Source organism: Camellia sinensis, chromosome 4, assembly GCF_055761805.1.
Source record: "Camellia sinensis isolate YWXY chromosome 4, ASM5576180v1, whole genome shotgun sequence".
Classification (NCBI taxonomy): Eukaryota; Viridiplantae; Streptophyta; class Magnoliopsida; order Ericales; family Theaceae; genus Camellia; species Camellia sinensis.
The window spans coordinates 8,049,312-8,071,531 of record NC_138964.1 but is presented as its reverse complement, the minus strand read 5'-3'; the positions used below and the strand labels follow the sequence as shown (position 1 = coordinate 8,071,531).

Below are 22,220 nucleotides of genomic sequence, written 5' to 3'. Positions count from 1 at the left end.
TTTCACCTAAAGTTTTGTGTCATATCTGCTTTCTTAGACCTTTTTGCTTCCCAAATTTCTTACTAGTTGTCATATTTCTTCTTGCGTCATATCATATTCATGTCTATATTGAAAGCATTTGCTTTGTTTTATTTATCATGCATTCTTTTATTTCTGCTTCCATAAACCATCAATTGCAGTTCAGATGGAAATGAAAAGGTTGTCTTGTTTCCATTGACCTTGCTCCAGAGAAATTTTGAATTTCTCTGACTTCAGAATTTCTCTGACTTCGGAATGTGTTTTAACCAAATTTCTCTGACTTCGGAATTTATTTCCAGAGAAATTCTAAATTTATCTCCATGATCCCTAGTTCATGTGCCTCCAAGACCATCTGTAACTGGCTTGTGATTCAGATAATGAATAACAGCATCTTCAACCCTGTTTAATCCACAATAAATAAATAAATAAATAATCATGACTCCTATATAAGAAAGTATCAATCACGAACTTAATCAGCAGCAAGTAGCAGATGAGTTTACCATGGTTGATTGAAGAAATCTGAGCTTTTTTCGTCACTACGACTTGCTTCCCCTGCTACAAGCTTCAAATTTCTACTTTGAGATTCAACCAAAGCATTTATGAATTCCACTGGCGATTGGCTGAACCCAAGAAAGAAGGATCGTCTCCTATGGTGCCATCAACCAGCTAGCATGTGTAGGAATAAATCCACGCCTCACCTCGTGCGGGAACGGAAATCAATAGCACCGCTGGACCATTACCTTGCATGGCGGAACCACCGACCTGGAACAATGGAACCTGAATCTCCATATTTACCAGCTTGGACACCCAGACCAAATGGCACGGTCCAACTCAAGATCTGCCTCCGCGAAGAAGACAGAGTTTAGACAGATAGAAAAAAAAAAAAAGGATTGACTTGAGAGAGTTAATTTTCTCTGTGATATATTGGTGTGGAAGTTGAGGGACCTTAGACATCATAATATAATATTATGGATCTCTTCCATTACTAAAATTGGGAGAGGATCTTAGACCAATTTTTCTATTTTTTTTTGGTAGTTGGATGTGATATTTGTGAGAGAAAAAATAAAATAATTATGAGTTTGATATGACATTTTGTCTTATTAATTATTTTAATCTATTTTATCTTTTTATAGATTTTAGTCAAAAAAAATTGTAAATTTGACTCCCTAAACTCTCCCAAATATTAAAATTTCAGAAATGCGCGAGACCCCCAGTAAAAGCCACCCCCAGTGCCACGTGGCACTGGGGGATCGGAAGGAAAGAAAAAAAAAAAAAAAAAAGAAAAAACTGGCCAATGGGGGAAGCCCACGTCACTGGGGGTTGACCCCAGTGGGGGTGTGTAGCAAGGTTGTTAAAATTTTATGAAATTAATTAAGATTTTGACAAATTTAGAGAGCGTAGTTTATGCCTACGCACTCTATGTCTACCGTTGGTGAGGACATCAGGAACTTTACTTTCTCGAGTATGTATAACTTTTCATCTTATATATAAAAAGTAATTATAGAATTTTAATTTAAAAAATAACCTCAATCATGATGATAGAATGAAACTACTAACAATTAATTCACTTTTAAAATTTAAAGAGTCATAAGCTCTAATCAATTGGAAAAACCCAAATTGACTAGTTCGTGACATCATTTAGTTTCTATATTTTTATATACAAAATAACCGAGTGACAATGGCCAATAGTTGTTTGAAAGATATATATGTATGATGTTATTATTATTTATTGGCTTGGTAATAAAATATCCAATTTGCAATGATTAATGGATATTATAATAATTGGAAGTCCCTAATAAAATATATAAGCTTTGTCTAGCCATCATATATATTCGTGTCTCCCACTTTGGCCGCCCACAGTGTGATTAGTCTATCAATTCTGCTGGAGAAAGGTTGGCTGTTTCAATTGTGGTATTATTTATATATATAATGGCTCTATCAAAATCACATTATAAGATCTCTTTCTCTCTCTCTTTGACAGTCAAACATTTCTTGTCTTTTGAAGGAATCCAAATATCAATAATACTAATAAATTTTGTTATTATTCCATATCATTTTTAAGTTGGTTGATGCATTAACAAGAGTGAAAATTTAATCTTTCAAACTTAACTCACATCTGAAAGTATTGTCTGTTATGCAGTTCAATTTGACAATTGACTCTACAAATTTATTTTATTCCTTTAAATTTTAACCCAAAACACACCCCCCTCTCCCTCTCTATATATATATATCCTTCATTATATCTACACATCTCTAACTCTAATATCATACTAAACATGTGACCCAACTCCCACTTTGAAACATTTTTCATTATTACCCCAACCCAACAATTCGACTCACGAATTGCCCCTTTGAGCTCCACGAGGCATGTCTGCAATTGAAGTGTCATCTTGCAAGTATATGCTGAACATGGTTCATAACGGATATGGGATGCCAACACAGATGAATAAATGGCCATACTCAAAATTAAGTGAAGATTAATTGTACACAAGAATGAGAACATATAATAATAATAATAATAATAATAATAATAATACTAATAAACAAAATGTTTTTTTTTCCAAAAAAAAAAAACTCGCTTTTTAAGAAATGAGAGAAGAATTGCTTTTGAATTTTCAAAAATTCTTATTACACAATTAAAAATAATATGAAAATGATGCTTAATTTAAAATAAAAACCCAAATACAAAACAGACTGGTAACTTTTAGCAAAACTCAGGACTTTAATTATTTTTAATGCTTTTATATGTACATGTTTTCAGATATATGTACATATCTATATAATAAGACACAAAGGTTTTTGAAAAATGTATCAAAATGTATGTGAGATACATTTTGATCCAATGGCCAAGATCAGTTCTAAGAATATATTAATGGTACAGATCATGATAAAGGACAATGTGATTCCCGCTTAAACATCTCTCCCTCAGCCTTCCACCTACCCACGTCTCTCTCTCTCTCTCCCACTCTGTTCTCAGCCACGTCTTCTCCCCATTTCCTCTTTACCTCTCTCGCCCTCTCTGATCTTCTTCTTCCCTCTTCATACTGACGCTGCTCACTCCTCCCCTTACAACCCTCCCTCATCGCTCGGCTTGCAAGGTAAGATTTCCTCGATTTCTATCTCTCCACTCTCCCTCTGTTTCGATTTCTTTTTCAATGTTCGATGCTTTGGCGCTGCTCTCGAACTCTCTCTCTATCGGGTGAAGGAGATTCCACATTTGTCGGAGAGTGACTCCGAACCACCAGAAAAGATAGAGAAATCAAAATAATGGTGATGATGGCTGCTACCGCCGTGGAGGGTGCGGCCTCGACGGCTCTGCGAGCGGTGCTCCACCGAGTCCGCCAGGCTGCTGAGAGATCAGGCCGCATAGCCGATGATGTGAGGGTGGTTGCAGTGAGCAAAACCAAGCCCATCTCTCTCATCCGCCAAGTCTACGACTCTGGTCATCGCTGTTTCGGCGAGAACTATGTCCAAGAGATCATCGAAAAAGCACCTCAGGTTCTCTCTCTCTCTCTCTCTAGAAGTTTGTTTTGGAATTGAGATTGTGTGGAGTAAGAAGATGCTTGATATTGAAATTGTTGAACATTTTGCAGCTTCCTAAGGACATTGAGTGGCATTTTGTTGGGCATTTGCAAAGCAATAAAGTGAAATCACTTTTGGGTGTGGATCTCTTTTGATTGTTCAGTTAACATTCTTTTCATTATGTTTGGAGTTTCTATTATAAATTATCATTGTTGCAAGATTATTGAATTATTATTCCCTCAAATCAAATGTGTGGAACTTCTCTTGATTCTTCATCAAAGTAAGGAATCTTGATTTTATGATTTCTGAATTATTGCTCCCCTGAATAATGCGCAAGTTAGTTGCTACTAATTGTTTGAATACATAACTAAAACCTCGAACTCTCTCTCTATCGTGAATGAATTTCTTGAATCGGTAAGTGTAACTCCCACAGCTTCTGTGGTAGATTGGGGTAAATAGGTATTTAATTAGTGGAACATATTTTTAACTCCTATTTTTGTCATTCAATTTCAGCTTCTGTGATAGATTGGGGCAAATAGGTATTTAATCGTTTGGTTTATATTGAAGCAGTTTTTACCTCTTCATCCCCACCTCCTGGCAGACATGCAGTGAGTTGCATATTTCACTAATCATAGAAAACATGATTTGGCTACCATTGTGAATATAGTTTGCATGTGTAATTTTCTTTGTATTATATTCTTGATTTGTTGAGTTATATATGAGTGTCTCACATGTATTTTTTATAGTGTTCTTAATATAAGTTTGTATCTCAGGATGATCTTTTTACGTCCTTGATTTTCCTTTGTAACAGCCAAAGATTGCGTCCCACAATTCACGACATTATCACTGGCAAGATCAAAGGTTATGCAGAGCACTTTAGTTGCTGAAGGGCTGGCATTGGTCAGGCCGCATTATTTGAAAGGGCATTTGGAGAGCTACCAGTTGCCAATTGGCTGGAATATCATTGGATGCTGGAACGCTATTGGAGAGCGACAGAATATGAGTGTCTCACAGAGCTACTATTTGGAGAGCGACATAATTTGATTTGTTGAGTTATATGAGTGTCTCACAGAGCTACTATTTGGAGAGCGACAGAATGGAATATCATTGGCTGGAACGCTATTAGCTGTCAGCCCTGTCTCACCTGTGATGGCTCCCATTGGAACAGCACAGGCTGTAGCAAAGGAACTTCTTAATTCGATTTTGGATGCTGTTGTTCGGATATTCGGGTATTCTTTTCCCTTTAGTTTTGGGTATTCTTTTCCCTTTTGTTGAATTTAAGTTTGACCATATAAATGTTCAGAGAAACATGTTATTGTTGGAGAGCTTCTAGAATCAAAATCCTCACAACAAAGTGACATGAACACACCAAAGTCAATGGCAGAGATAAATTGGAACCCTGATTCTGATGCATCTCATGATACTGGAGGCTACAGTATCGGCTTTTCATTGACAGTTTTGCAGGTAGTGTCTGCCATTGTATTTGTCATTAGCTTTCTGGTGCTAATCTAGCGACCAATTGAAAATTTTTCATTTTCTGAATTTCAACATTGTCCATTTAATTAAAAATATTGGTTCATAGATTTAGTTCTCATTGAGTCTTATTTTTCTAATTTTGTATAATAGAGTGAATGCCAACAGCTTATATGTGAGATTCTGCAGGCAACTCCTGAAGCTGCATCTGCAGATGCTGCTGTACAAACAGCTAGACTTGCAAACAAGGCTCCTTCCAAAGAAAAGAGGCAGGAAACTAAAACTTTATTTTTCTTTTATATTGTATGCATACCTTTTTGGCATTCTTTTCTCTGTAATTTCCTTATTTGTATCTTTGAGGCTCCTTTTTTTTTTTTTTCTTCCCCCTCTCTTGAAAATGCAGCTGGCAAGGGCTCTTGGGCTGCAACCAAGACAAATAGCTATATGGTTTCAGAACAGGAGGGCTAGGTGGAAGACAAAGCAGTTACAGAAAGACTATAATGTTCTTAAGAGACAGTTTGATGCTATCAAGGCTGATAATGATATCTCCAATCTCAGAACCAGAAACTTCAAGCTGAGGTATGGTTTTCGAAATTTTTGTTTTTTCAAAAACAAAAATAATGAGGAGTTCAGAAACACTCATCGTTTTCGTTTTTGTTTGAAAACAGCTGTTGAAAATTTGGAAAAGTTTTTGAAAATGTTTTTCTAAAAGACGGGTGTTTTTAGAAATTGCCAAACAAAGTTTTCAGATCATTTTTTTTAAAACAAAATTTGAAAACAAAACCAAAGGGAATTAATTCCAAAATTATTTTGATGCTTTGGGAAGATGCATGTGTTGATAACTGTTAGATTTTAGTTTGGACAAAATTCCCCTTCTTTATTGCCAATTGAGTAAGCAACTTTTCTTTTGTTTTGTTTTTGTTTTTGTATTTTTTTTTTTTTGGGGTGGATTGATTAAGAAGAAGAAAAAAAAAATCAATTTGAATCACTTTAGATAGCCATAATTGTGGTCGTCATTTTGGGTGTTGTTTCTGTTTTTCAAGTTTTCAGAAACAAAAACAATGAGTAGTTCAAAAACACCAATTGTTTTCATTCTTTTGTGAAAACAATTCAACTAAGCTTTTTTCAAAAAACTTCAATTTTCAAAAACAGTTGGCAAGCAAATTTTCTGAGTCAACTTCTATTTTCTGTTTTCCAAAGTAAAAGACAATACTAAACTCACCCATATAGTTGTTGATTTTCATCCCATTCTGTTGCAAACACAGAAAAGAGCATAAAACATGCATTAATGAAATAAAATTTTATAAAATTCGCTAATGAGGCCCACTTTAAAAAAAAAAAATGTCTTTCATATATAGTAATGCTACAAATCCAGAAGATTTACTTTAGAAAATCACATAGAAAAAAAAAAAAAAATCAATAGTCTACATCTATTTTGAGTGTGTGTGATCTACATTCCATCAACTTTAAATTTGCATCACACGCTCACTTTTTATTCCATATATATTTTATGTCCAATCCTATAATCAGTTTTTATGTATCCAAAACTTCTTGATTTTTCCTATCTAAAAAACGAACTTCCTGATTTTGAATCGAATGAATGCAGATAATGTTACATGTAATCTCATTTGTTATCTTATTTTCTCACTTGAGACCCAATTACTGTGTTTAGAGATGAGAAAATACGATAAGAAATCTATATAATAAGGGAAGAAGGTTTTTGAAAATATATAAAATGTCATAGAGATACATTTTGATCCAATGGTTTAAATTGTCTCATCTCAACTTCAATGGTTAAGCTGTCTTTATTTCCCGCCCAAATGCTCTTTGAGCATCAACCGAGATCTAACGGTCCAAAATGTAAATTGAAGAAAATCTCTCATCTTTGATTCAACAAACCATTATACTTCTATAATTAGGTCTCTATACGAGTCGGAAGATCTAAGAACACACACACATGGATAACATATTAGCCAAAAACAAGAACAAGCTAAGCTAAGAGTTATTAGAGTTATTAGTATACTGGTGTAGAGTTATTAGTATACTGGTATAAGACAGTCATGTCATAAAATATTGGCAGTTTGCTCATCAACAGTCCTTCACACAAGGCATGAACTATTTGAATTCCGAAGTGTGAATTCCAAGTAAGTCTGTTTGTGTCTGTGTGATTAGCCTAATCCAAATGTAATTCTTGCTAAGTGAGCATCAACTTAGAAGTGGAGCAATTATGTGGAGATTTTTGGATACCCATGGAAGGTCACATTTTACATTACCATTTCACGCATTTCCAGCCCTCCCCACTTAAACAGTAAAGAAAATAATCAGGGAACCTCTTCATAGTGGCCCTCTAACTTCATGTTAAATTGCTTGCTTTGAATTTTCTCATTATCCACTGACCCACTAATAACTTATCAGAGTAGCAAAGGTTTGTAATTATATGATTTTTATCATATTTGTTTTTAAAAAAAATAAGTGATAAGCATAATTTTATAATAGACTCTTCATTTCTTAACGATAAACATGATGAAATTAATTAACTTATTTTATCAAATTCAAACCAGTGGTAAACCCTACTAATCAGATTACGCCTTTCCAGTTAATACCAGGACTGAAGTGAGCTGCTATGGGTGTAATTTTGTGTTGTGACCTTGAAGGAACATCTTAAATAATTGATTATTAGGCATATACAATTATATCATATTTTATCAAATTGAAACCAGTGGTAAACCCTACAAATCAAATTACACCTTTCCAGTTAATACCATGACTGAAGTGAGCTGCTATGGGTGTAATTTTGTGTTGTTACCTTCAAGGAACATCTCAAATAATTGGTTGTTATGCAGATACAATTATGTCATATGGCTTGCTTGCATAATGTTTAAAGGGCCACCACTTTCATGGTCCCAAATTGAGAGCTTAACTCAGAAATTTTATATTTTTATCATTGAACAAAATTGTTTTCATCATCTAGAACAAAATTATTTCGTTTTCATAATTTATGTATGCTTGACAAATTTGATTCAATATCTACAGATTTTATTTCCATACAATGTATGTATGGTCGACAAATTATTTAGTATAGAGCATAAATTTTTTTTCTTAATAGTCTATACCATTTCTACATCCAAAAACTACTCTCTTGATAGTATGGTCGACCATACATACATCAAAAAACTACTCTCTTTTTGTTTTTCATTATTGATGAGTTCGGTTTTTTAACTTTTACATTTGATTCATTGTTTCTAGATTTATAGATGTTCATTTAGGTAATTTTTGTGTAGTTAGTTCAGTTTATAGTTGTAGCAAATTTTGAAAATATTTCTCTTATATTTGGTTAGAATGGTTTAGATAATTCCAACTAAAAAGTGAAGCGTTGAGATTTTTTTCACTCTCTCACTATTTCCATTTCTCTCTTCTTTCTCACCATACCTCTTCTATCTTCTATTGACTCTTTCTCTTCTTTCCCTACACCTACAACACTGCTGTTCACCCCTAAGCCATCATCGACTCTGTTCGCCTCACATGTGCCTCCTCTGCATCCCCTTCATTCCCTGCTAATGATGTCGCCACCAGTGGCAATGGATGCCTCCCAAACCTTTTTTTTTTTTTAATCTTTTTCCCATTTGTATCCTTTTTCCCATTTGTTTTCTTCACACCATGCTTTTAGGTACGGGCATACACTAAATTTTCTTTACACCGTGCCTCCCAAACAATGTATGATGCTAAATTTTCTTTAGGGAATTGACCCACAATGCCTAAAATATTGTTCTGTTGCTATACATGGTGTAATTGGTATTGTTTATGCATTTGTATTTGTTGTATAGGTACTTTAACTCATTGCAGAGTGAATGTTTCTGCCTGTTTCCAATCTGATGTAAATATGGTCATTTTAGCACCAACGGGAAGTGGAAAAACAATATTTTTTGAGCTTTGCATTTTGAGACTGCTCTCAAGGTTCATCTCTACAGAGGGAAGATTTATTCACTTAAAGCGAATGCTTAAAACAGTAGGCTTTCTACAATTTTGTATATGAAAATTTTTTAGATGTTTATTTAAACACTGAAAAGTGTAGAAGATTATTGATTTCACACCTACAGATGTTCTTTATTTCATTAACTTTGTATTGTTGGTTGGTTTTGGGAATAAACTCCTCATGTTGTGGAAGGAATTTTGTACAGATATATAATATATTTTTAGGGTCTATTATACCTTATTGTCTGACTGATGAGGTCTATTATAATTGTTAAATCCATAATTGCTTCAACAGTTGAAATCTTTTCCTGTATGCGTTCACATTTATCAGTGATTAGAAAAGGGATGTACCTTACAAAACATTTACAGTAGTATTTAGTCCTTACATAGGTGTTTCCATGATTTTATATATCTGTTGTGTTACATAAGGTTTGAACAAAATATATATGGTCTCTCTGCACCATTAGTAAGTTGTTGTACTTGATTTTTTCTTATTTTCATGTGGTGTAGATTGTGCTGAGAATACATTTTTTAAAATCTCATGTGACCATGTAGGCAAGTTAAATTTTTTTTTTCCCCTATATTTTTTCTCATGTAGTTTTGAGTTTATAATTTGCAAAGAACTATTACAATGTTGAGTTGTGGCAATAGCACTAGCAAGTGTGCATTGCTTGCTGTTTAAAATTATTTTTTTTTTAAATTATAAAGTATTGATTGGTGTGCATTTCAATTTTAATTTTTTTTATAGATTATAGAGCATTGGCTGGCATGCATTGTTTGATATTCAATTTTAATTTGATTTTTTTTTTTTTGTAATTGTCAAGCATTGGTTGTGCATTGTTTGGTGTAATTTTTTTTGGATTATTGTGTTAACAAATGTACAATATCTTTGGTTTGTGCGTTTTATTTTGTATCTATAAATTTCTTTTTTTTTTTTTTTTTTTTTTTGACTTGCTTGGTAAGGATGCTTTTATTTTTAATTTTTGTGTTGATATGAAGTTTATGCTTTAGAGTCATAAAGTTTGTTAATAAAATCAAAATGTTTATGATTGAGTTACTTGACGTACTTTAAATAGTTGATTACGAAGGGTGTGTTTGGTAACGTTTACGTTTTCAGTTTATATTTTCAAAAAATTTATAAACTGGTTTTTGTTTATTTTTTGTTTATTTTTAGAAAAACATAAACTACAAACGTGTTTGGTAATTGATAAAATATTTACAAAATTTAAAAAATATAAAAAAGAGTGAAAAATGGCAAGTGGTGGCAAGTGGCGGCGAAAGACGGTGGGTGGTGGGTGGTGGCGGGTGGGTGGGTGACGGTGGCGGGTGGTAGCGAGTGGGTGGTGGCGGTGGCGGGTGGTGGAAAGTGGTGACGGTGGGTGGTGGGTACCTGGTGGTGGGTGGTGGTGGTGGTGGTGAGTGGGTGGGTGACGGTGGCGGGTGGTGGGTGGTAGCGAGTGGCCGGTGGTGGTGGTGGTAGCGGTGGCCGGTGGCGGGTGGTGATGGCAGGTGGGTGGCGGATGGCGGGTGGTGGCGGGTACGTGGCGGGTGCTGGTAGTGGGTGGGTGGATAACGGTGGTGGGTGGTGGCGGGGGCGGGTGGGTGGCGGATGGCGGGTGGTGGTGGGTGGGTGGGTGGTTGGTGGTGATGGTGGTTGGATGGGTGACGGTGGCGGGTGGTAGCGAGTGGGTAGTAGTGGTGGTGGTGGCGGTGGGTAGTTGGTAGTGGTGGCAAGTGGGTGGTGGGTGGCGAATGGCGGGTGGTGGCGGGTGGTGGCGAGTAGGTGGTGGGTGGGTGAGTAGGTGACGGTGGCGGGTGGTAGGTGGTAGCTGGTAGCGAGTTGGTGGTGGTGGTGGGTGGTGGTGGCAGGTAGGTGGCGGGTGGGGTGGTGGTGGTGGTGGGGGCGGGTGGGTGACAGGTGGCTGGTGGTGGTAAGTGGTGGATGGTGGTGGTAGGTGGGTAGTGAGTGGTGATAGCAAGTAGGTGGCGGGTGGTGGTGGCCGGCAGTGGATGGTAGTGGCGGGTGGTGGGTGGTGGATGGCAGGTGAGTGGTGGGTGGTGGGTGGTGGTGGTGGTAGTGGTGGTGGTGGCAAGGAGTGGGTGGTGGTGGCGAGTAGGTGGCAAGTGGGTGGTGGTGGCAGGTGGGTGGTGGTGGCGGAAGACGGTGGTGGAAAATGGTGGCGGGTGGTGGCTAGTGTTGGGTGGTTAAAAAAAAAAAAACTGAAAACTCAAAATGGAAACACATTTTTTGTGTTTTCATTTTTTGGCCAAATTTATAAACTGAGACCACTGATTTATAAATCAAAAATTTTACCAAACAAGTTTTTATTTGAGTTTTTAAAATTTTTGTAAATATAAACAGAAAACTGAAAACGTAAGTATTACCAAACGGCACCGAAATGTTTATTTTCAAGTTTAAAAAAAAAAAAAGAATTTTTCAAAATTAATCAGACCTTGATTTATATTTTGACTTCAATTTTTTAGCAACAAATAGAATAAATTATATTTTAACCCAACAATTTTATATTTAATTACATTTTGATTTTATCATTATTTGCACCGTGTCTTTAGGCACGGGCATACACTAGTATATATATATAGAGAGAGAGAGAGAGAGAGAGAGAGAGAGAGAGAGAGAGAGAGAGAGAGAGAGAGAGAGAGAGAGAGAGAGAGAGAGAGAGAGAGAGAGAGGTTGAGTTGAGAACTTGAGAGTGAGATCCATAAACATTTGTTTAGAAATGAATTGGATATGGTATTGGGGGTTGTATTATTGCTGCCTTTGTCCAAGCCACTACTACAAGAACAAGAAGCCTTAGCCTAGATATCTATAGATAGATTTTTGATTAGTCCAAGACACAGAGGCCTTGGATGGGGATTGGCTACTGACGTACGTACATCCTTCTAGAAGATCCACACACACACTACCCTTCTTTGTCATGATGGAAAATAATTGCACCCAATCACCTTATCGTGTGACCATCTACTTTCATGTCTTTATGTGGAGAAATTATTTGGTGTTCATGAATTTGGTCAGGTCATTTATGATTGGCCTTGTATTGGTATATTTTTTTAACCTTTACACTGAAAGTTATAAGTTTTAAGGGTGATTTGAAAAGTTAGTTAAAAGTTAATTTTTTAATTTTTTTTTTTATCTTTTATGTGTAAAAAATGTGAAAAAAGCTAGCTTTTAGCTAGCTTCCAAATTGCCCCTTAGTCTCATGTAAGACATTGGCAGCGAATATAATAAAATTTATTATCTTTATAATTGGTGATTGAAGAACGAAATTAAGGGTGACATTTTGTAGTCACAAATGTCTTGAGAGACACTAAATAATTTTTTCGAGTGTATGCAGCCAAGCTAAATTCAGTTTTTCTATTTCTATAAAAACTAATTACAAAATTATATACAATACTCTCAAATAATGATGAAATTTACAAACAAATAAGAGCCACTTTACATAAGAGAGTTATATCTAATTTTATAATATTTTATAATCAATTCTTGTATTCTTAAATTTTTTTTTCAGATTTGATTTTAAGAGAGATTTTGAGTTTCATGTATTTCAAAAGTGGAATTGTGGGTTGATACTTCGCTTTTGAAGATGGAGAACTCTTGTCTTTTTGCCTTTTGTCCATCTCTTAACTAACCCCACTATCCCTGCAAATGCTGTTAGTGATGTGTCCCTTTTCCAAGCTTGTAGTGAACAAGATTGATCACCTTGTGAGACTGTTTCCACGAACGTAATGAATTGCGAGACTTTTGACACCAGTGTAATGCGGGTCAAAATTATTACGATGTTTAAATTAATAGATTGACGAAGATTTATAAAGTAGATGTGAGAATGCAAATGATAGTTACATTACCTCATTTTTTTTTGTCTTTTTTTTTTTTTTTTTTTTTCTTTTTTGATATCTTTTAAAGATTATTCTCATGTTATTATTGTTGGAAATGGTTAATTTTCCTCAAGTTTGGTCTATTTTTTAGGTGGGCCTCGAGTGTCGATTTACTCGGGTCAAAGTGGTAACGCGTTCTATGCCGCGTTGTGATTCACGTGGTATATTTGGTTGCTCAAAACCATTACCGAGTGAATGGGAAATTGAAGCCAAAGTGTGCTCCATGGAAATGGAGTTTTGGTGGAAATTCCTTAAGGTTGTAAATTGGCTTGTCCCACATTGATTTGGTGGGAAGTTTTGAAAGGGTTTATAAGGCTTAGGGTGAGATACTTGGGGTGTGCCCCAAAGGGTACCCAAGTGTTTTAGAGGGAGAGGTTATGGGCAAAATGGGCTAGACCCATTGGACCCAAAAATCACCACACGCGCCGCCGGGCGGGCGGGCTGGGCTTGGGCGCGGGTGCGTGGTGTGTGGTGTGTGGTTGGGCTTCTAATCTTTTTGGGCCAAAAACATTTGAATTTAATTTTATTTTTTATTAAAATAAAATCCAGAATTCAAATTAAATTAGTTTGGATTTTTTGTTCATCCAAACAGGGCCCTTCCCGGTTTCAAACAGAAATAAACTGTTTTGGAATTAATGCACACCCAAACAGGGCCCTTCCCGTTTTACTATCTGTTTGAATTAATTCAAATCTGTTTGAATTCAAAACCCAACAGGTATGATACCTGTTCAATTCAAAACCAAGAGCTACATACCTGTTTAATTCAAATCCAAGAGCCACCTTCACATCTATAAATAAGACCATCCTCATTTGATATTTTGCATTCAGAAATTTCGTATTTCACCTCTGTTAATTCTATTCTTCATCTTGCTGCATTTTACTTTCAAAAGAAAGAGTGTAAACACTTAGTGTGTTCGTAAGGCAAACAATTAGTAGTGCTGCTATTGTTTGTGGAAGATCATTTCATCCTGGGAGATAGACGTCCGAATTCTGAAAGCACCGTGGAGAGGACGAATCTGTCTTAAGGACACAGTGTTAAACACTGGACTTGATCAGAAAAATAATTCGAAGAAATTAAATCAAGTAAGTTATTTAATTACTTTCAGTGTTGTTTTTATTTGTTTATTTATTCAGATTTTAATTTTGTTTTTGTAACAAAATAAAATCTGTTTTTTATGTATTTATTTTTATTTCGAGTTTGATTTTAGTAATCAAACAAATTCTCTCATTTTCTTTATTTCTTTAAATTCTATTTGTTGTTGTGTACACAATAGAATTAAAACTTTTAAATACAGTGAAGATTGTCCAACAATCTTAAGACAGATTCCTTTTTGGGTATCTTCATTGTATTTAATTTTCTGTGTTTTCAAATTAATATTCTGGTTGGAAAAACAAATAGTGATTTATGCTATTTGACAGATAGTAGTAATATACTGTCTCTTTTCTTTGACAACTACTAGTAATACGATACTGGTATCATTAACAATTCAGAATATTATTTGGTATTACAGAAAATTCTTGTGATATTTTATTTTTCTAGTTTTAGTAACAAGGAAAATAAAATTATTTTGGTGTTATAATTATTTTCTGGTTTTAGTAACTAGAAAATTAATTTGTGTTTTAATATTTTCTGATTTTTGTAATCAGAGATTATGGCTACTACAACTGAAACTGCATCTGGCAGTGGTACTCCTATTGTTACACCTACATCGGTCCCTATCCAGAACCATGTTCACGTACCAATCAATCATGGAGAAAAATCGGAAAAATTTAACGGTACCGAGTTTAAGAGATGGCAGCAGAAGATGTTGTTCTATCTTACAACTCTTAATTTGGCCCGGTTTCTCCATGAAGAGGCTCCAGCACTTAAAGAGGGTGAAAGTGATCGACAAGTTGTTGCCGCTGTAGATGCTTGGAAACATTCAGATTTCCTGTGCAGAAACTACATCCTAAATGGCCTTGACAATATGCTGTATAATGTATACAGTCCTCTGAAAATAGCAAAAGAATTGTGGGATTCTTTGGAGAAGAAATACAAGACAGAAGATGCCGGCACGAAGAAATTTGTCGTCGGTAAATTTCTGGACTTTGTTATGGTAGACTCCCAAACGGTAATATCTCAAGTTCAAAGTTTTCAAATAATTTTGCATGATATTCATTCAGAAGGTATGTCTCTTAGCGAGTCATTCCAAGTCGCTGCTTTAGTGGAAAAGTTACCACCGGCTTGGAAAGATTTCAAAAATTATTTAAAACATAAACGCAAAGAGATGACTATGGATGAATTGATTGTAAAATTAAGAATTGAAGAAGATAACCGAAAGGCTGAAAAGAGGAATGGGAAAAATCCCATTGAGTCCAAGGCAAATGTGGTTGAACAAGTTCATAAACCACATAACAAAAAGAGGAAGTTTACTGGAGATGGTCCTAAACAAGGCGATAGTAGCAAGAAGTTCAAAGGAAAATGCTATAACTGTGGCAAAACTGGACATCGAGCTTCTGACTGCCGCCGCCCTAAAAAGAATCATGGAAGTACAAGTAAGAAGACCACCAATCAAGCCAATGTAACAGAATTGGATTACATCTCTGACGGAGTGAATGACATCAACCTTTCTGCTGTGGTGTCTGAGGCTAACTTGGTTGGAAATCCCAAAGAGTGGTGGGTTGACACTGGAGCAACTCGTCACATATGTGCGGACAAGAAGATGTTCACTACCTACAATGAGGCAGCAAATGGTGAACAACTTTTCATGGGAAATTCTTCTACATCTACTGTGGCTGGACAAGGGAAAGTAATCTTGAAGATGACATCAGGGAAAGAACTGACCCTCAACAACGTACTGCATGTACCTGACATCCGGAAGAATTTAGTTTCTGGGTCTTTGTTAAGTAAAAATGGTTTTAGGCTTGTATTTGAGTCTGATAAATTTGTATTAACAAAGAGTAGTATGTATGTTGGTAAGGGATACATGAGTGATGGTCTCTTTAAGTTGAATGTAATGACAGTTGTACCGAAAGTTGCTATGAATAAGAATAACACATCTTTTGTTTATATTCTTGAGTCAAATTTATGGCATGGTAGATTAGGACATGTGAATTTTGATGCTTTGCGTAGATTAATTGGTTTAGATTATATACCAAAGTTTGAAATTAATCCTAATCATAAATGTGAAATTTGTGTAGAAGCGAAACTAACTAAGGCTCCATTTAAATCGGTTGAAAGAAAAACCGAACCTCTAGAATTAATTCATACTGATGTATGTGATTTAAAATTTATTCAAACTAGAGGGGGCAAAAAGTATTTCATAACATTTATCGATGATTGCACAAGATATTGTTATGTTTATTTACTTAGAAGTAAAGATGAAGCCTTAGAAATGTTTAAACTCTACAAAACAGAAGTTGAAAATCAACTTGGTAAAACCATTAAAATGGTTAGAAGTGATAGGGGTGGTGAATATGATGCACCATTAAATGAATTTTGTGCACAACATGGCATTATTCACCAAACTACAGCCCCTTATTCTCCACAGCAAAATGGAATTGCTGAAAGGAAGAATAGAACCTTAAAAGAAATGATGAATGCCATGTTACTAAGTTCAGGCTTACCACAGAACTTGTGGGGGGAAGCAATATTGTCTGCTAATTATGTTCTTAATCGAATACCCCACAAGAAAACCAAAAGCATTCCTTATGAATTGTGGAAAGGTCGACCACCTTCCTACAAATACTTAAAAGTGTGGGGGTGTTTGGCAAAAGTTGAAGTACCTGTTCCTAAAAAGACTAAGATAGGACCAAAAACAGTAGATTGTGTGTTTATTGGTTATGCTCAGAATAGTAGTGCATATCGGTTTCTGACTTATAAATCAGATATACCTGATATAAATGTGAACACTATTATAGAGTCAAGGAATGCTGTGTTTTTTGAACATGTCTTTCCTTACAAGAAAGGACAGGAATTAAGTTCACAGAAAAGAACTTATGATTGTACACAAAGTCAAGAGACTAATGATAATCAAACACAAGAGACTAGTAATAGTCTCGACCAACAGGATTTAACTAATGATGAACCAAGACGGAGTAAGAGAGCAAAAACATCAAAATCCTTTGGTCCAGATTTTCCGACATACTTGTTAGAAAATGAACCTCAAAGCTTTAAGGCAGCAATGACAGGTCCTGAAGCACCTTTGTGGAAAGAGGCTGTTAATAATGAAATTGAATCCATTATGCAAAATCATACTTGGGAATTGGTGGATCTTCCACCAGGTTCTAAACCTCTTGGATATAAATGGATATTCAAGAGAAAAATGAAAGCAGATGGTTCAATTGACAAGTATAAAGCAAGACTTGTTGTTAAAGGTTACAGACAAAAGGAAGGTCTGGACTATTTTGACACATATTCCCCTGTGACAAGAATAACATCCATTCGCATGCTTATTGCTATAGCAGCGTTGTTTAATTTAGAAATACATCAAATGGATGTTAAAACAGCTTTCTTAAATGGTGATCTAAATGAAGAGATCTATATGGAACAACCTGAAGGGTTTGTAGTATCAGGGCAAGAAAAGAAAGTTTGTCGACTTGTAAAATCCCTTTATGGATTAAAACAAGCACCTAAGCAATGGCATGAAAAATTTGATCATGCAATGCTTACTAATGGGTTTAAGATAAACGAATGTGACAAATGCGTCTATGTTAAAAACACTGACCAAGGATATGTCATAGTTTGTCTTTATGTGGATGACATGCTTATCCTTGGAAGCAGTCAAAACATGATCAAATCAACTAAGCAGATGCTTAACAAAAGATTTGATATGAAAGATATGGGGGTCGCAGATGTTATATTAGGAATGAAAATTACTAAAACATCTGACGGATATGCATTATCTCAATCTCATTATATTGAGAAAATTCTTGATAAATTTATCAAGGATGATTTGAATTTAGCTAGAACACCTGTAGACATCAGTCTTTATTTATCGAAAAATAAAGGTGATGCAGTGTCTCAGTTAAAATACTCCCAAATCATTGGAAGCCTAATGTACCTAATGAATTGTACTCGTCCTGATATAGCTTATGCTATAAGTAAATTGAGTAGGTACACTAGTAACCCTGGAGAAGACCATTGGAAAGCGATCATTCGAGTTCTTAGATATCTAAGATTTACTCGTGATCATGGTTTGAACTTTACTCGATATCCAGCAGTACTCGAAGGTTATTGTGATGCCAATTGGATATCGGATACTAAAGATTCAAAATCCACTAGTGGATATGTCTTTACTCTAGGAGGCGCTGCTGTTTCTTGGAAGTCCACGAAACAAACGTGCATCGCACGATCCACAATGGAATCCGAGTTCATTGCTTTAGACAAAGCAGGTGAAGAAGCAGAATGGCTTCGTCACTTCTTAGAAGACATTCCAATGTGGCCAAAACCTGTGCCGGCTATTTGCATTCATTGTGATAGTCAATCTGCAATAGGCAGGGCACAGAATCATATGTATAATGGTAAGTCACGACATATTCGTCGTCGACATAATACCGTAAGGCAATTGTTGTCAAACGGAATAATCTCAATAGATTATATAAAATCTAAAGAGAATATTGCGGATCCGTTAACAAAAGGTTTGACAAAAGAGCTAGTGTATAGTTCATCGAAGGGGATGGGATTAAAGCCTATTATATAAGAGTCGTCATAATGGTAACCCTACTTATATGACTGGAGATCCCAAGAACTAAGTTCAAAGGGACAACTAAGTTATGTATGGCTCGCCAGAAATCACCAAGGGATTAAAATTCCTACCCATTCCTATGGTGAGAGTGATATCTGCAACATATGTTGTATGCAGAGGTATAAGGATAAGCTTTGCTTTTAATGATTACTTATATCTTGATTAAGACATAAAATCAAGACGAGTATAAGGAGATATTCACAATAAGAATCACCTATATGAGTGTTGAACTGGGGCCGGTTCTATGAGAATGCAAAGGCTAAATTCTCTAGAAACACTTATAAAAACCAGGCGCGTTCAAGGCCAAAATGAACACAACAGTGAGAACCACGATGTGTTAGAAGATATTTTGTGTGAAATCTATTGTCTTGGCTTACACAAACGGCTGAACAATTCAAGGCATCGCGTCCATTGGTTAGCCAGTAAGTCCGATAGGTTATCACTAGGGAAGGTTCAAAGCCGAAAACTACCTATCATGATGCAAGATATTTTCGACTTATACTCTTTCGTTAAGTCTGCATATTGTTGCATTTCCGTTGTCATCAAATTCCATTAATGTGGGGGATTGTTGGAAATGGTTAATTTTTCCTCAAGTTTGGTCTATTTTTTAGGTGGGCCCCGAGTGTCGATTTACTCGGGTCAAAGTGGTAACGCGTTCTATGCCGCGTTGTGATTCACGTGGTATATTTGGTTGCTCAAAACCATTACCGAGTGAATGGGAAACTGAAGCCAAAGTGTGCTCCATGGAAATGGAGTTTTGGTGGAAATTCCTTAAGGTTGTAAATTGGCTTGTCCCACATTGATTTGGTGGGAAGTTTTGAAAGGGTTTATAAGGCTTAGGGTGAGATACTTGGGGTGTGCCCCAAGGGGTACCCAAGTGTTTTAGAGGGAGAGGTTATGGGCAAAATGGGCTAGACCCATTGGACCCAAAAATCACCACACACGCGCGCCGCCGTCCGTCCGGCTGGGCTGGGCCTGGGCTTGGGCGCGGGTGCGTGGTGTGTGGTTGGGTTGGGCTTCTAATCTTTTTGGGCCAAAAACATTTGAATTTAATTTTATTTTTTATTAAAATAAAATCCAGAATTCAAATTAAATTAGTTTGGATTTTTTGTTCATCCAAACAGGGCCCTTCCCGGTTTCAAACAGAAATAAACTGTTTTGGAATTAATGCACACCCAAACAGGGCCCTTCCCGTTTTACTATCTGTTTGAATTAATTCAAATCTGTTTGAATTCAAAACCCAACAGGTATGATACCTGTTCAATTCAAAACCAAGAGCTACATACCTGTTTAATTCAAATCCAAGAGCCACCTTCACATCTATAAATAGGACCATCCTCATTTGATATTTTGCATTCAGAAATTTCGTATTTCACCTCTGTTAATTCTATTCTTCATCTTGCTGCATTTTACTTTCAAAAGAAAGAGTGTAAACACTTAGTGTGTTCGTAAGGCAAACAATTAGTAGTGCTGCTATTGTTTGTGGAAGATCATTTCATCCTGGGAGATAGACGTCCGAATTCTGAAAGCACCGTGGAGAGGACGAATCTGTCTTAAGGACACAGTGTTAAACACTGGACTTGATCAGAAAAATAATTCGAAGAAATTAAATCAAGTAAGTTATTTAATTACTTTCAGTGTTGTTTTTATTTGTTTATTTATTCAGATTTTAATTTTGTTTTTGTAACAAAATAAAATCTGTTTTTTATTTATTTATTTTTATTTCGAGTTTGATTTTAGTAATCAAACAAATTCTCTCATTTTCTTTATTTCTTTAAATTCTATTTGTTGTTGTGTACACAATAGAATTAAATCTTTTAAATACAGTGAAAATTGTCCAATAATTATCATAGCTTGATTTTTGAAATTGCATTTATATATATTTAAGTCGTTTATAGAGACGAGTCGTTAAGTTATAACTCACTTTAAAGATCTTAAATATTTAAATAAAGTGATAATCAACAATAATTTATCAAAGTTTGTCTTCATATATATTTATCATTCCTATCTTCCATGATTGATGTAGACCAATGCTAAATAATGACATGTTAGATGCAATCATAAATTATGTTTAGCATTTTTATTTCTTTTTATTATTATAATATGAAAGTGGCATATGCAATTATGTGTTTATTTAATGCTAATTAAGGCACCTTGTTGGGATACGTTAGTTGTTGGCGGTTTTATTAATGTAATTTCTTTTGTACTCGTGAATCACATTAATAAAATTGTTTCTTTTTCACTAATAAAATATAAAAACAAAAATTAGGTGATACAGTTGTTGTTTAAGACTGGTCATCAACACTTGGAGAGATAAATATTTGAGACTAGTACATACATAATATTGACATTTGCCCGGACAAAGTTTTTTCTGGATAAACATATTTAAAACCTTGACGTTCGTCTTTAAGGTAAATTATATTTTTCTTCCTTCAATTTTCAATCAGATTTTATTTTGATCTCTCATTTTAGTTATAATAATTAAGTGTTTAAACTTCAACTCGTGTTTTAATGTAGTTCTCTGTAGGAGAGGGTTCAAGAAAGAAGTTAGAAAATTTGAAGATCGAATTCTCTAGAATATGATGAGAGGCTTAGATTCTTCAATAATCTCAACTTAGGAACACAACAACAAAGGAGATGATGGAGATAAGAGATTGGGTGAAGAAGAAGGCAAAATGGCTAGAGAATAGAATAATGGCAAGGCTCTCCCATGGATCTCCCACTTTCACTCTCAAGGTTGATAATGGAGAAGGGAAATTAGTTCTTTCCCAAGAGTTAAAAAAAATCTCCAAAATTCATCACTTGTAAAGCTATGGGTGGGTGCTATTTATAGGCACCTCATGATGTAGGATGGAGCCCATGTGCAAGGCACATGGGAGATATTCTCTCTAACCACCTTGTCCGAGGAGGTGACCTCTCCGAGGAGGTGACTTCTCCGAGGATGAGAAAACCCCGAAGAGGAGATCAATCCCTCGGCGAACCCTTCTTCTTAGCCACACCTAACCAATGATCCCCAATCATCCCAAAGGGTCAGGGGTAGTCCTAGAGGACGTCCTGCCGCAAAATATTGCCGAGTCTCATGGACCCCCCGGGGTCGTGCCACCTCGACCCGGGTATAGGCTAGTTTAACCGAAGAGTGAATTTATCTCCACTCACCGTCCTCGGGATCGGGTCCTTTGTTCGAACTCCATTACGCCCATGGTTCTGGTGCGTAGATCCCGGAAAGCTCCGAGCCCGCAAGTGTTCTGGGACTCATTAACGGAGCGACTTCTAGATTGCGTTTGAATCCGTTCGAAGCCAGGTGTTTCGGATCTCTAGATTCGTGGATCCGAATCCTTTCGAGTCCGAGTGCCTCGGATCTCTTGGCTTGCCTAATACCCTTTCGAGTCCGGGCCTGAGTAAGTCTCTAGGTTCGTGGATCCGAACCCTTTCGAGGCTTAGAGCGATTCAATCCGTTTGATGGCGATAAATCTGGGCCCACCGATTCTTGGACTTGCGATAAATTCGGGCCCACTAATCTTGGGCTATAGGGCCTAAATAATTTAGTGGGCTCAAATTAGCCCCTCTTACATTTGCCCCTTGCGTGTATGAGAAATTTTAAATTTCTCATACATG

General features: G+C 36.0%; 1 protein-coding gene across 2 annotated transcripts; it reads left to right on the top strand.

The window, feature by feature from the left end:
• The first annotated feature begins 4,057 nt into the window (after nt 1–4,057).
• LOC145823253 (exocyst complex component SEC8-like) lies at nt 4,058–5,550 on the top strand. 2 transcript variants are annotated; one of them, XM_082922843.1, is made up of 4 exons: nt 4,058–4,769; nt 4,844–5,004; nt 5,203–5,282; nt 5,417–5,550. In XM_082922843.1, exons 1-4 carry the CDS (start codon nt 4,748–4,750, stop codon nt 5,451–5,453), a joined length of 300 nt encoding a protein of 99 aa, XP_082778969.1. In that variant the 5' UTR covers nt 4,058–4,747; the 3' UTR covers nt 5,454–5,550. The 2 variants fall into 2 exon arrangements, with proteins under 2 accessions (XP_082778969.1, XP_082778968.1); XM_082922842.1 differs by having other exon boundaries at nt 4,066–4,769; nt 5,167–5,282.
• The last annotated feature ends 16,670 nt before the right edge of the window (nt 5,551–22,220 follow it).